General features: G+C 40.2%; 1 protein-coding gene across 1 annotated transcript; it reads left to right on the forward strand.

Annotated features, from left to right (window-relative positions):
* The first annotated feature begins 3,024 nt into the window (after positions 1-3,024).
* rab21 (RAB21, member RAS oncogene family) lies at positions 3,025-14,235 on the forward strand. Its single transcript, XM_030780824.1, has 7 exons — positions 3,025-3,354; positions 10,452-10,511; positions 11,306-11,413; positions 11,571-11,634; positions 12,467-12,521; positions 12,723-12,811; positions 12,990-14,235. Exons 1-7 carry the CDS (start codon positions 3,211-3,213, stop codon positions 13,130-13,132), a joined length of 663 nt encoding a protein of 220 aa, XP_030636684.1. The 5' UTR covers positions 3,025-3,210; the 3' UTR covers positions 13,133-14,235.
* The last annotated feature ends 258 nt before the right edge of the window (positions 14,236-14,493 follow it).

Here is a 14,493-nt window from a genome sequence, read left to right on the forward strand (position 1 = left end):
AAAAAGCATAGATCAGAATGACGTTATTGTTAATAATTTGCTAATAAGACTACATTCAAAAGACGACTTGGATAGGTTGACATTTTTTAAGTAACATGTCCATGCAATTCACTTGGAATATTTCAAATGTCAACGCCCAGGTTTATTTTCAACACTCAGACAATGTTTGCCCATTAACAGACACTGAAAAATACAACTTGGCTATTTGTTGTAAACTCCCAAAAATGTGCTCCATCAAGAATGGTTTGTTTTGCTGGCGCTTTAATAACAACCAATCGCAGGCTCTTTTTTAAAAAACGTCATGCAGCGCCACCTTCAAATACCGTCTGTTTCATAAGGAGTCAGTCATTACTGTAAGTGGTCAGTCGTTAGGTTTTCTAAGCAGTTCAGCAGACAGTGATTAAGGTATGGATTCAGTATTTCATTTAATCTGTTTATATATACTTATATATACATATATCATAGTGATTTAAGACCTTTTCGAAATAAGTGTCCGTCTCTTTGCATGGAAGATATTCTATCAGGACGTTGCTCATATAAGCAAGTTACGGTAGATGTCAGCTGATATCTATATTAACATTTAAACGCCAGTGGTGTATATATCAGTATGTGTCACCTGTAAAACGATTTTGTGTTCTTGTATCTTGTACACCAGCTAAGTAATGTGATAATTTGCCAAAACTGGTAGCCTGTCTTCTGTGTGTTAGTAAATACGTTAGCCAATGTCCAGTCGTAATGTGTCATCACTATATAATTTTACTCTCACAAATTTACTATTAATTTTACTAGCCCAAACTAATTTAATGTACAGTAAACCAAGGAATAATCATTGCAGGGGATAACATGAGTTCTAAGATGCAGCCTACCATGCAACTCCAGCCACCAACGCCAAGCCTGGTAAAGAGAAAAAAGATCCAGGAAAAGTATGTAACTTAGATTCAAAAGTAATCATTAAGGAGTCATACTGAATGATGTATGTTGAGATGTTCAGCAAAGCACGAGCGCATTGTCTCGGTTTGCATCGGTGTGTAGTAAATGTATCTTGCCTCACGTCTCTGGGCTACTCCATGAGTTGTAAACAGTAGGTTGTAACACATGACTTTGCAAATCTTGTGCATGTTGAATACCTTAACTGAATAGAAATGTATAATTTTAAAATTGCCCTGTCATGTTATGTGTATAGGAGCTACATAAGAAGTCCAACTGATAGCATAATGTCACCATGCTCCCGCCTCCTTATGAAGAAAGCTCCCAAAAACGTGTATGTATTAAACAGAAAGGAACTATGTTGCATGTTATGTGTTATATTAGTGGCTTGTAACTTAGAGTTGTGAACAGCTGTTAGACACAGGTTCTCATTAGAAAGTTTCTAAAATTGCTAATACCTATACTGTGACAGTTATAATGTTTTACTATATATTTTTGTCATTTTCCTTGTACATGGACCAAGCAGTTAACCCAATGACTATAAAGCAGCTGACATAGTCCAAATACAACAGAGCCCCTTTTCCCATTTATATTATAGGGAAAAGAATGTGAGTTTCCATTCAACAGTCAGCGATTCTGAAAGTCTAAAATGGCATTATCACATACCTCTTTGGTGATTTTAATAGCACAGAATTCATATATGTTCTCTTTCTGTTTCAGACAAGAATCACCATGTACAAGTAGATACTTAAAGGAAGACAAGGAAAATTCTCCTCATGACTGAGTTCTTTATTTATTGGAAATGGAGTATATAGGTCTTTATCTGCTTACTACTGTTTATCACAGATTGCACCTTGAATAAGACAATCCTCTCAGCATAACTGTAAGATATCACCTGAGAAAAGAAATGCTGCCACAGATAGAGGAGTCAGAGTCTGGGGTTTTACAGACTTGCATTTCTCTCCCAGCAGCAGTAGTTGATAACACCAAGCACGTGCCATTTTTTTCTGTAGGTGTGATTACAGTTTTGTTGATGATGCCTGCTGTTCTGCTGACATTCTGATGTGCTTATACTTTGTTGTGAATTTTGCTGCTTTACTTTGCATCTTTAATGCTGCTGGTACCTTTAACTCAACGTCCTTTTTTCATTTAGGGATTTTAATTTTTTCTCAGCCTAATGTAATATATTCTTTGCACTTTAGAGGTGGTATGTGTATAGATATCTGTTGCACATGGTCAGCTGTGTTGAAAAATATTATCTCATGCACACCAGTATTCAAAATGCACATCGAATACTGTCTGTCCTAGCCGTTGTTTTTTTGGCAATCCAGACAACTGGACAAGCGTGTCCTAACTTTATCTGTATCACTACATGGTACAATCAGAGGGTACAGTTAAAAGATCCCAGGTCATCCTTTTGGTTTCATTGATAAACCAATTGGTTTCTGAGCCCATTTTTTTCTCTGTGCATGCTTCTTGAAGAGATAAGTGCTTTTAAAGGTGGGTTGATGGGCATGTTTCAAAGTCTTTTGTTTTGTTAACTGTATGTCAGAAATTAAATCAGGATAAAATGGTTGGTTGTGAGCTGACTAAAACACCGGAATTAATGTTGAAATCAAAACGCCACTGAATGTAAAATCTGGTTGTCCTGTTTCAAAGAGGCATACTGCAGTCATAAATAAAACAACTTCCATATGGCTTAACGGAGAGTGAAAACAGTTATTTATTCAGCACAGAATGAGCACTGGTCTCTTGTCGATTTTACCATGGGAAAGCAAAGTATTACACTGAAACTCTTATATCCCTCCAGGGAAAGGGAAAACAATACGCTGTACCACTGGGCTAACCGGTTTAAAAAATCACGATGAATAAGAGGGAACTGTGTGTTAAAATGGAATGTCAGTAAGTTTTACTCTGTTCATATAATCGCCATGTTTTACCGACCGCGGAAAATGCTTAATTGTAACTTTGGCGATTGACTCAACCCCGCTAACTGACTCAACCTAGCACCTTTGGTAGAGACCGGCCCTCTCATCATATGATTTCTGGAGCATGACGTAGAGGAAGAAGACGCCATTAGACAGGGTGAGAGAGGAGAGGAGACGAGGGTGGGGGATATTAATTTGGTCTAGTTGGGTAGACGGTCCCTCTGTTGTGCTGAACTGGGTATAACGGCCCCGATTTTCCTCCTCTTCCTATATCGTCATATGTATCTAATGTGATTCGTTGGAGACATTCATTCTCGGTTACTTTCCTACCACACTGAAGAAAGACTTCTTCACCATGGCGGCTGGCGGAACGGGAGGCAGTAATAAAACATACTCTTTCAAGGTGGTTTTGTTAGGAGAGGGGTGTGTTGGCAAGACGTCATTGGTGTTGCGATATTGTGAGAACAAATTCAACGACAAACACATAACCACTCTTCAGGTATGTATATATGACTTGTTGTATGGTTGCCATTTCCGGAAGGACAAGGGTTAAAGTGTTGTTTGTATGTATGTAGCTAGCTAGTTAGCGCGCTACTAACAACGCCATCAAAATGCCAATGCCAATCACTTCACAGAACAAATAAGATCATTTCAGATTTGGCGATTTAGCTTTCTGGGCTTAATTCGTTGCTCTCACCGTCAGCCTAAAACAGGTCTTCCGCTTCAACCTGTTCAGACAGCAACACTCACTTTTGATTTGAGCTAGCCAGATAGCTAACATGCACAGCATTGGCCCTGAAGTGTCAGGATAGCTTCCTGGGTATTTCATCAGTGTTTGAAGTTGTCCTCTTATAATATTTTCTAATTCATTTTACATGGCCGATCTTTGCAGCTTTTCCTCACCTTTCACTACATAAACTTGTCTATACCGAGCTAAATTGGGTTTACAATCTTACCAGCCTTAAATGTCAACCAGAACGGGGCAGAGTGAGCAGTGGTTGAATGACCACCGGATCACACAAGTCGTGACACGGCATTTACTCAGAGGTCATATTCTTGCCACTTACACACTCAGAGTGTTCTCAGGTGCTGTACTGTCTCAGCCCTAGGATGTGACGTCTCCCATAGTCATCGTCATGGACTCCTGTTGACCACCGTAACAGTGGAGGAAGACAGGGTAAAGATATGTACTTAAAATTAAGACATTTTTGTCACTACCACAAGCTGCTCTTAGTCAAGGACTTTTAGATGTTTGTGTCCATTTTTAATAAAGACTCATGGATCCAAGATAAGATTGGTTTTAAAAAAAAAAGTTGACTGACATAACCACGGGTAATTATGTACACAGAGATGGGGGCTCGAGTTTGGGATTTGGTCTCGAGTCGCTCTTAAGTCGCACACACAGTGACTTGCGACTTGACTTGAGAATATTCCTCAAAAGACTTGAGACTCGAGACGGACTCATGAACATTCTTTATTTAATATTTTATTTTCTGGCGCAGGAACAGTACGGAAATGTCAGATGAGCTGGATGTCATTCCCTCTCTTATCATCATGCGTAACGTTACGCATGCGCGCCGCCACAGATGACTGTAAACTGCAGCAACACCATAACCATGGCGAGCACACCTGCAGCTTCTGTGCTGTTTGTGATACACTTTGGCTATAATACCTTCACACAAGGCTCAAACAAGAGAATCGCTAAATGCAAGGTGTGCGGTATCAAAATGAAGGATGCTGGATCGACCACATCAAATGTTATCAGGCACTTCAAAACGCACCCGGATAAGTCAGTCCGTCACTTTGTAATGTGAAAGACAAGTTTACGTTAGCGCCTATAGACGGTTAGCAAACGTGTTAGCTCAGCATCAGCAATCTAACACTAACTTGTTGCTAGCTTTGTAGCTAAGAGAGATTAAGTTAGATTGGCGTTCGCTGAATATTTTGAAAAGGTGAGTGAATGTTGCAAAATACAGTTATTAACTTTTTAAAGGAAAGCTTTTGTTGTGGGGTTTTTTTTTCATATTGCATTGCAATAGCCTGTTTAAAGTGATTTTATACCAAACAACTAATCAGTGCTGATACTGTAAGCTAATAGATAAAGGAGTGATGATAATGCAGTACATGCTTTGAATTCCTTAGATATAGCAATGCAGTGTTCTAATTAGACCGGACGGCATGCGGCAGACGATAGAACGCTCATTACAACCATAAGAGACTTGAGACTTGGCTTGGACTTGTGACCAAAGACTTGAGACTTAACTTGGATTCTAGCTCAAAGACTTGAGACTTCACTCAGATGTGCAAAAAGTGACCTGTGAGCATCTCAATATGTATATAATCAGCAGACTGCTTTAATCCTGCCAAAGTAAAATCAGTTATTTCCAGTTTTGGGTGGGGCTGCTGAGATTGAACACTACTTTGAATCACAGTACATAAATACTATGCAGTGATGGGATGTTAATCTTGACCCTTTTCCGTGGTGTTGGGAAATCTTGCTGCTCTGATGTGCTTTAGCAAGCTCATTTTTGGACGTTTAGGAATATCCAGTGTGGGCCTTCATAGCTTTGTAGGCTACTATTAGTTATGCTCTCATGAGAACTCGGCCCATGCTTCCTTCCCAATTTACTCTAGTTTTCCTTCATCGCCTGTTATTAATTACTTTTGGGTGCACTGTCTAATGATTGCGAAGTTCTTGTCTGAAACCCTAGTACACCTTCAGTGAACTGCCTAGCTGAATGCATTGAATAGACATTCAGATTTGTTATTGATTTGTTAAAATTTTTTGACACTGTCAAGAATGTTTACCACAGTGCTTGCTGTGGAGCTGACACACATCATGTACAAGCAAGTTTAAATGAGCCTGGAGGTATACACTGTGTTATTGATTTCAGATTAACTGTCTGTCTTTTTAAATACTCATGAGGAGAAATGGTAATTTAGAAGCTCTGCTGCTTTTGGGTTCCTCCCATATTTTCACACTGATCAGCTTAGAAGTGTACACCTGTTTCTCACGTATGTATATATATAGAACTGATGTGTTTCTCTCACACTGCTCTCACATGCTTAATAAAGGCAAGGATTTACTAATTGCCTTTTAGGTGCACAGGTTCTGCCCAAAACTTTTCTCCTCATATCTTGCATTCTCAGAGGATTATATCTGAATTGAAACCTTAGGCACAACATTGTTATGCAGTCAGTAAGGCTGAGTAACAGTGTCACTTAATCACTTAAATTTTCTCGTCAGTACAGAGCAAAGAAAGCAAAAGTTTCCTTGTATCACAGTATCTTTTAGTGTTTACCTAAATCTACTTGGGAAAGAGTTTAATATGAAGAGATGGCAGAGCTTGCTTTACAACTGCCTTCCTCAGGCTTTTGGAGTCAGGCTTCTGCAATTTTTAGTTTTGTTTTTGGAAACAATCTGGTGATAGTCGGTCGCTGTAACATTAGTGGAGGAGGGAAGAACGCCACTCCTCTTCTCCACAGTTCAGTTTCGTTTTCTTCATTTCAGTGTAAGCCCTGCTTGGGCTGTAACCTGACACCCCCCCCCCCCCCCCCCCCCCCAGGAAGGAAATCTTTTCAGTCTCAATCATTACAATGAAGAAGTGTCAGCTGAGTTCAGGTTCATCTTAGTGGAGCAATGTTTTCATAGACGGCAGTGGCATCCGCTTCATTAGATCCAAAGAATTTAAATGAGAATAATCCTGACTACCTCTTGCCTGTCTGAGTAAGGCACCTCCCAGGTCTGTGGTTAACGATGCTGGTAACACACATAAACATAACTGCTAATGCTTTTTTGTTGTTGTTGTCATTGTTTTTTTTAATCAATACACGAATATTGGGTATCTCGTTCAAGCTATTGTTTTTGAATTGGGCAGTTCATTCTTCAATGACAGTGAGTACACTCTGCAGCATTTCTGGAATGTTCAAAGAGGGGAAAATGCATCAATCCAAAACACAAAAAACCTATTGTTGCGTCCAGGAAGCCCCATACTGAAATAGCCACGGGTTTTACAATTCATCTACAGTGGTTTGCTCTGTAGTGCACCATTGTATATGTTCACAGTAAGCCAGAGTTAATTCCTACCTAGAATGTTCTGCCTAGAATGTTTGTTTTTTTTTTAAACATCATTCACATGTTTTTAGCTAAAGCTGCAGTGACCAATGTTTGCGCGCACAGTGCAACATCGTAAAACTTACACTTTTACATGAATTAATTATGCAAATTGAAATGTGTATACAGGTCAGCTCGCCCGTAGTCCAGCCGTAGCTCTGCAGTCTGATATTGATCGGTGCCACTGAGTCTTCTAAAGCCCTCCAGAAAAGAAAATCTCTTATCATAAAACACCACCACCTCACAGACTCCAGTGCCTCCCCAGAGAGAGATGCTGGCCTGTACTCCTGCTCTCCTACAGTCAGATCTTTGCACTTCTCTAGCAGCCCACAAGTCTGATTGCCAATTTAAAATGTGGAGACATTATGGACTGGATATATCTAGAGCTAGATGAAGTAATCACTGATCACTTGTTAATCTTGAAATCAGTTGCATGAGTAGTCCTCATCCTGTTGTGTACAAATGTGATTAGAAAACATCCAGGCAATATCAGTCATCCCTGCATAAGCAAGACTGCCAACACTCCAGTCAACAATATTTGACATGGAATGTAATGGCTCATGTACTTGTGCCTCATTGGAGTGTTGTCAGCAGTGTTTTTGCTCTTGCCCTGTCTCCTACCTGTCAGCTTTCATGTGTGATGGATGCAGCCACAGCAGTTTACCTGATGAGTAAGGAACAAACCAACTGGTGGATTAAGATTAATGGATCCGTGAAAGTATGAGCCAGAGCCAGTTTGCTATAAAATAATCATATTTGTCTTATTCACTGCGAAATGTGTTAATATGATGTACTTGTAACAAAACTTTGCATAATGTTGATTAGGGGTGTTCCAGCTGGGGTGAAACCCGCAGTTCTGTAGTCCTCTTTTAGGTCTAGGAGTAGGTTTAATCTGGGCTGTGGAGTCGGTACAGAAAATCTTCGACTCCGACTCCAACTCTGACTCCAACTCCTCAATTTATGGTGATAGATTAAACCTCTGACTCCGACTCCAGTAACCCAATTTTGCCTCCGTCTCCACGACTCTTGACTCCAGAGCCCTGGGTTTAATCCATGTTTGAGTTTCATGTCTCTTTTATGTTATCGGCCTTCTTTACCAGAACTTAAAAGGTAGTATTTGAGTGATAGTTGTATTGTCTGTGAAGATGACTCTGGGTGAGGAAGGATTATGTCAGGGGAGGGAGTGTTTGAGTCCTGCAGTAGGTTCTGTCAGGGGAGGGAGTATTTGAGCCCTGCAGTGGATAAGAGATTTGAGTGAATGTAATTAACAGTGCTGGGTGTCCCTGATGGGAGTTTTCCTGAAATGAGAGTTAATGGAGTTCTCACACTCTTTTTGTTCTGTCCTCTATTTAAAGAATCTTTACTGCAAGTGATACAAAATTAAATTGTAATATTCTATGTCTAATGCTGCCATTTTAGCCAATCAAAGTTTTTTAAGCAGGAACAAAAATAATGAACTTCGCAGTGCAGTTCTTTTTTGATGTCATCAGGGAGGAGGAAAGAAAGGGTGTTTGACTCTAAATCAGTCAGAATTTATGGCAGTGTCTATGAATCCAACCTCAATGTTTTCATGCAGCCTAAACAGTTTAAATCCAATTGGAGCATGGTCTTGGCCCTCACCTAAACTGACCCTGTGCACTCTGTCTGTGTTGAGCCGAAAAATGCACAAAGAGTTTGTTGGCCTTCTGCCAGTGGCTCATGAATGTGGCCAAATGTAAATTCTAGCCGGCACAGCAGGAGAGATGAAACATTTCCAAGACCTCCACAGCCCGTTGCTGCCTCACTTTCAGAGAATTAATGCTTTATCTGAAAGAAAGATCTTCCAGAGGAAAGGTCTTACTTCAGCTCCTGCTCTATCCGTCAGGAGTTCTCTTTGCCCCTCCCTCCCCCGACCAATGTGTGCTAATTCCAAGTATGCCAGCATTGTGCTCTGCATTCATCTGTAGGGTCTAAGGTTTGCTGCCAGGCCATTTGCTTAGCAGCCTGAATGGTAAGAGGAAACAGAATGTAAGTAGACTGTCAATGACACTCTGGGGTGAAAAAGTTGATTATGGTATGATAACATACTCCTCCACACAGAATTGGAGTTTCCCCCCCTCTTTAATCCGTCACAAAGTCTGTCTTTCTTTCACTTTGACAAAGACCTTTTCATTGTCATCCATCTTTTGGCATTGTCCTGTTCTCCTAGCAGTATGATAAAGAACAGATGTAATCAAGGGATCAAATATGTGGGATGTTAGCATTGTATTACGATTTATCAGACATCACTATTGTAATTACAGACACAGATATGTTGCTGAATTAGTCATTTACTTTTGGTCATCGGTAATTTAATTATTCTTTCGCTTAATTTATTATATGACTTTTTGTGACTTGTATTTATATGAGTCAGAGTTTTTACATATGGTGAGGTTTTCAAATTCCAACCCGTGTATGTTTCCAAGGGGTTCAAAAAATTGATTATTAATCTCAATAAACAACTGTCGGCATATGTCAGACAGCACACTAACTAACGGTTGTACTTGGGTCCCAACAAAGACTGCGAGTGGATACTTCATTGTCTCAGGCTCATAGTCTAATCCTGGCTCTGCAGACGAAACGATGGAGTTGTTTGTGTGGTTCCTGTTGAAGCTGCGGGTGCTGGAATGTCTGCCCCCTGACTGAGGAGCACATGTGATTTTCATCATGTGCCTGGGCAGTGATGTAGCACACAGTGCAAGTTCATAAATCAGCCCTGACTGGAATGACCTGAGCTTATGCTGTTTGTATGTTCTCACTGAACGATTCGCTCTGTTTTCCCAACCAAATTGTCAGCATTTTTTAAAATTATTACTGTAAATTTTAGTCCGTCTTCAGTAACGCATGTTCATAATTTCCCCCTGATCAAAGACCCTGTCCTCTTTCTGTCCGAGTGAATTCACCTCAAAGAACACCAGACTTTCCACTGGCCAAATGATCTTACATAGCAATACATATGTAAATCAGGTAACAGAGCACAACTGTTTCCCGTATGCACACGGGCACACCGTATGTAAAACAGTGCCCAGCATTTGGAAATTGCTGTGTGATAATCATGGGAAAATGACAGTAATGTCTTTGATGACAGAATCTCAAACTAGGTAATAAATAACTTAATACTTTATCCCCTTACAGACTAAACTAAAAAATGTGATCTTGATGTCAATCACTTTCCAGCCTTATGACAAGTTGATGCTCTGTTGGAAATGACCAACTTTTCATGTCTTCAGGAAGATGATGCTAAAGAAAAGGCCATTATCAGAATTTATGAGTTGCTGTGTGAAGCTGTCAGATGCACACACATATATTCTTGTTAGACCTGTGCACTTCTGGGCCAAATCTGACAACCTCTTTCCACATTTGATGTGATTCTTAGAAGACTTGATGTGACATTTGTGTGTTAATATTACCGTTAACATCTACATGTCTGTATGCCTTATTGTTTTATTTCTCATCTCCCTTAGGCATCCTTTCTCACAAAGAAACTGAACATTGCAGGAAAGAGGGTGAATCTTGCAATCTGGGTGAGGCTTTTTGAATACTTTAATTTTACCCTTCTTCTTTACTGCTGAAATATTAATGGAGCTTTCACTGATGGGTCTCATTCAGACACTGACAACAATGGTGAAGGTAAACTGAACAGCAGTAGAGATCAAGAAACAACTTGTAAAAATAAAGCTTTTTCTATCAGGGGTATCTGTGACATGTAGCGATATAAGTGGGTATAGCATATGGCCTAAACTCTAACTCTTTTACCTCTTACCTGACGAAATAGCACTCCGCTCATCACAGTTGTTCTAGGATGACGTTCCGCATGTGTTCAGTTCCGTTCTATTTTTGTCTTCCCTTCTTCTAAGCCTGAGCTTTTTAATCGTAATTTTTGCCTGTAAAGATAAAGAAACTCATTTGTCTACTAGCTGACGCAGCCAACAAAACCCTCTTCTCACATTGCCTATTGTAAAACGGCGACAACACTCACACCCACTGATGAGTCAAGAGAGGAGAACTGTCTTTTGGTTGTTTCTTTCTCATCCCCACAGACACATGCTTCATGCCGCAAAAACTCTCCTAGGCTCCCTGGTCATGGTTCAGGAAACAGGAAACATAATAGAAATTTTGTTTTCTGTGTTATGCCAAAGTAAATCTGTTTGTTATGCTTTTAAATGTGGTAGTATTTTGTATGTAAAATGGCAAAGATTATGGTCCGTCAAGGACTAGGCTGATTTAATGCATCTAAACCTCTGTCCATGTGAAACACCCATTTCCCTAAGGCTTTTTCTTCACACTGATGCTGGCCTCTGTCTCTGTCCAATCACAGGACACGGCTGGCCAGGAGCGGTTCCATGCACTGGGACCAATCTATTACAGAGACTCCAATGGAGCCATATTAGTTTATGACATCACAGACGAGGACTCCTTCCAGAAGGTTGGCTCTCTTCACTATACACTTAGTGTTGTTTGTTTTTAATGGAGGAATCTGATTGCACTTACTCATCTGAGTTCTATGAGTGATGTTGTATGTGATGTTTAAGTGTTAAGTAAAATGTTTGAAGTTGTTGATAACCACTTCTTGTTTTTCACAGGTGAAAAATTGGGTCAAAGAGTTACGAAAAATGTTGGGGAATGAAATATGTTTATGTATAGTAGGTGAGTCAGTGTTTTACTAAATAAAGCACCTCTCTGTTTTCACATGAAAACAGGTTTGGAGGAAGTGGTTACACTAATTGCTGGTTATCGTGTCTTTGATGAGATTCTCTGATCAGATCCGTCATGCAACTGCTGACGTTGTCTCCAAGGCCTGTAGCACTGAGGGGCATCTAATCAGCTCTGAGGGTGTGTCACATGGGGTTGTCACAGCCAGAGCGTCTGTTCAGAAAAAACAAAAAAAAAATATCTCGCCACTCCTTCGTCATAATCCAACCATAGAAAAGTAGCATGCTAATATGCAGCATAGCAGCAAAGGAGCTTTCTCATAGTGGTAGAAAATCAGCCTCTAAACTCAAAGCATCTGCTCTGTGATGTTCAAATGAATGTGGTTTGTTTTATTTGAAACAAGGCACATATTCTATCCAATCATTCACCAGTGAGAGAGAACAGTTCAGCATATGTACCACAAGAAAAATGACCAGCTGGAGATGTCAGTGTCATATTTATGTGTTTTTCTCATGTCCTATGATGAATTTGGGTTACAGCAGCCCAATGCCCCCAGCCTCAGCTATGACCTTGAGACGAAGACCTGGCAGTCATAATTTATAGTGAAGCTTGCTTTGGCAATTGGTCTGCATGGAGTTTTGCTAGATATTTATTTGACTCAGTAAACAACCATGCATGCGATAATCATGTGTTTTTGCGGATGAGTTGAATTTGAATGAATACATAATTGCTGTTCTTGCTACCGCCTTCAATTAGTGCCTTATTGTAAGGGATAATGTAACAAATTGCCACTAAAATGATGAATTTGTTTTTTTTCTTTCTTCAGGTAATAAAATAGACCTGGAGAAGGAGAGACATGTATCAGTTGAAGAAGCAGAGGGGTATGTGTTATTCTGTGTCGATGATTGTTGCTTCATGTACCTCCGAGATTTGTAAATGAAGGATGCTAACGTCCTTCTGAAGCTGGGCTTTATTGCACTGTGTGGATGGCTGAGAGAGGCCGAGAGCGACTCTGGAATGACTGGGTGTATTAATGAGAGAGTGTACATCATAATGTGCTCTCACCCTCTTTCCTTCTGTAGGTATGCAGAGTCTGTGGGAGCTAAACACTACCACACATCAGCCAAATTAAACAAAGGAATCGAAGAGCTGTTCCTTGACTTGTGTAAAAGTAAGTTAGTACTCCAAATTATATGTCCCTTCCCCTTTTGTCTGTTGATCTTTTATGTATCCGAAGACATCAAGAGTTAAATCAATCAGTCTTCAGATATCTTTCGCTTAAACTCTTTCTTTCTCTCTCCCCTCTCTCTCTCTCTCTCTCTCTCCTTTCTCTGTTGTTGGATTGGTAGGAATGATGGAGACAGCCCAGGCAGAAGAGCGGGCAAAGGGTAACGGCGCCAGCCAAACAGCAACGTCACGGAGGGGAGTCCAAATAGTGGATGACGAACCCCAAGCCGCCACAGCCGCGGGGGGCTGCTGCGCATCTGGTTAAACCCACCTCAGCTCCAACCCCCTCCCCTCATCTCCCCCTGCCTGACCACACCAAGGACTTTCGCCTCTCTGCGCTTTTTTTTTTTTTTTTTCCCCTCTCTATCCCCTTGTCTTCTTTTCTTCCATGAAGACCACCATTCTCAGATTAGTCACTCACTGTGTGCTCTCTGGCTGTGTGGAGTCATGCGCTTTAACCGTGTGTCAGTGGTGCATTCAGGGGATCTGTCTGAGGGCCAGCTCAGAGGTACCAGTGAACGGCCACAGTGTCTGCTCTCACTCTTCTCTCTGGCAGATTGATACCAGTGGGCTTCTAACTCCAAGGCCTTTTACTGAACATTGCTCTCTCTCTCGCATAAACGCATATACACACTTTACACACTAACTGACGTACAGATTCTCTGGTCTGATCTGTCTGGGGGGCTTTTTGTTTGTTTGGTTTTTTTTTTTGTCTTTTTTTTTTTTTCTGTAAGGATATTGTGCATGGTGGATTTGATTTCTGTAAAGGCTTTGATTGTTTTGCTTTTAAGAGAACAAAAAAAAAAAATCTTTATTATTTAATAACTTATGTACATGTTTGCTGAAATCACTATGACGTCCATGCCCTTTGTACTTGTGGTAGTTAGTGAGGTCCTCAGATGCATCCCTTGTGATCTGTTTTCTGTTCATTTTAAAATTTGGCAGATATTTGGGTTCTTGCTGACTTTTGATTCTTGCCTGTCACTCTCAAGGCTTTTGTTATACTGGATCTCTCTCAGTTTGTCATGCTGGTATGTATAATGCCCACAACCAAACAAAACCTTGTACAATACGCATTGGAACATTTTATCCGCTTTTACAAGCTTTGGGAAATGATATGCAGGTGTAGAGAAGTGTACATTAGTCTTGTTGATGACTGTAAAATGAAAATAACAATTGTGGGTGAAAGCACACTTTTTGGAACTACAATTTTTTTAACTGCTTGTGTCAAGTGTTTTGTAATAGAACAATTATAACAATTTACAATGCTTAGGTGTCAAATACATTGTCATTATTTAATATATTCATAGGAAATCCTATTAGTTCAGTCTGTCTGCAAAATACCATCAGCAATTATCCCGATTTGCTTTTCTGACACATTTGAAGCTTTGGTTTAACAGGACATTCTGAGAATGAGAATTTATGCACAGTTGAGGTGATAATAAATTAATGAGAAAAATACAGACCCCAGGCTGAATAATGTCCAAAAAGCCAGCCTTCTGTTAGTGACGAGGGAATTTAGGACTAGACTAGGATGACCGTATCTTACATAAAATACTGCCAATGGTTTAGAGTTGCACAAAGCCTATGAGCTGTTTTGTTATCCAAGAGAAAACATGCTTTTAG

Source organism: Chanos chanos, chromosome 1 (genome assembly GCF_902362185.1).
Source record: "Chanos chanos chromosome 1, fChaCha1.1, whole genome shotgun sequence".
Lineage (NCBI taxonomy): Eukaryota > Metazoa > Chordata > Actinopteri > Gonorynchiformes > Chanidae > Chanos > Chanos chanos.

Coding starts and splice junctions, on each gene's coding strand:
- rab21 (XM_030780824.1), top strand. CDS start 3,211: ATGGCGGCTGGCGGAACGGGAGGCAGTAATAAAACATACTCTTTCAAG. Junction 3,355..10,451: donor AACACATAACCACTCTTCAG/GTATGTATATAT, acceptor CATCTCCCTTAG/GCATCCTTTCTCACAAAGAA. Junction 10,512..11,305: donor GGGTGAATCTTGCAATCTGG/GTGAGGCTTTTT, acceptor GTCCAATCACAG/GACACGGCTGGCCAGGAGCG.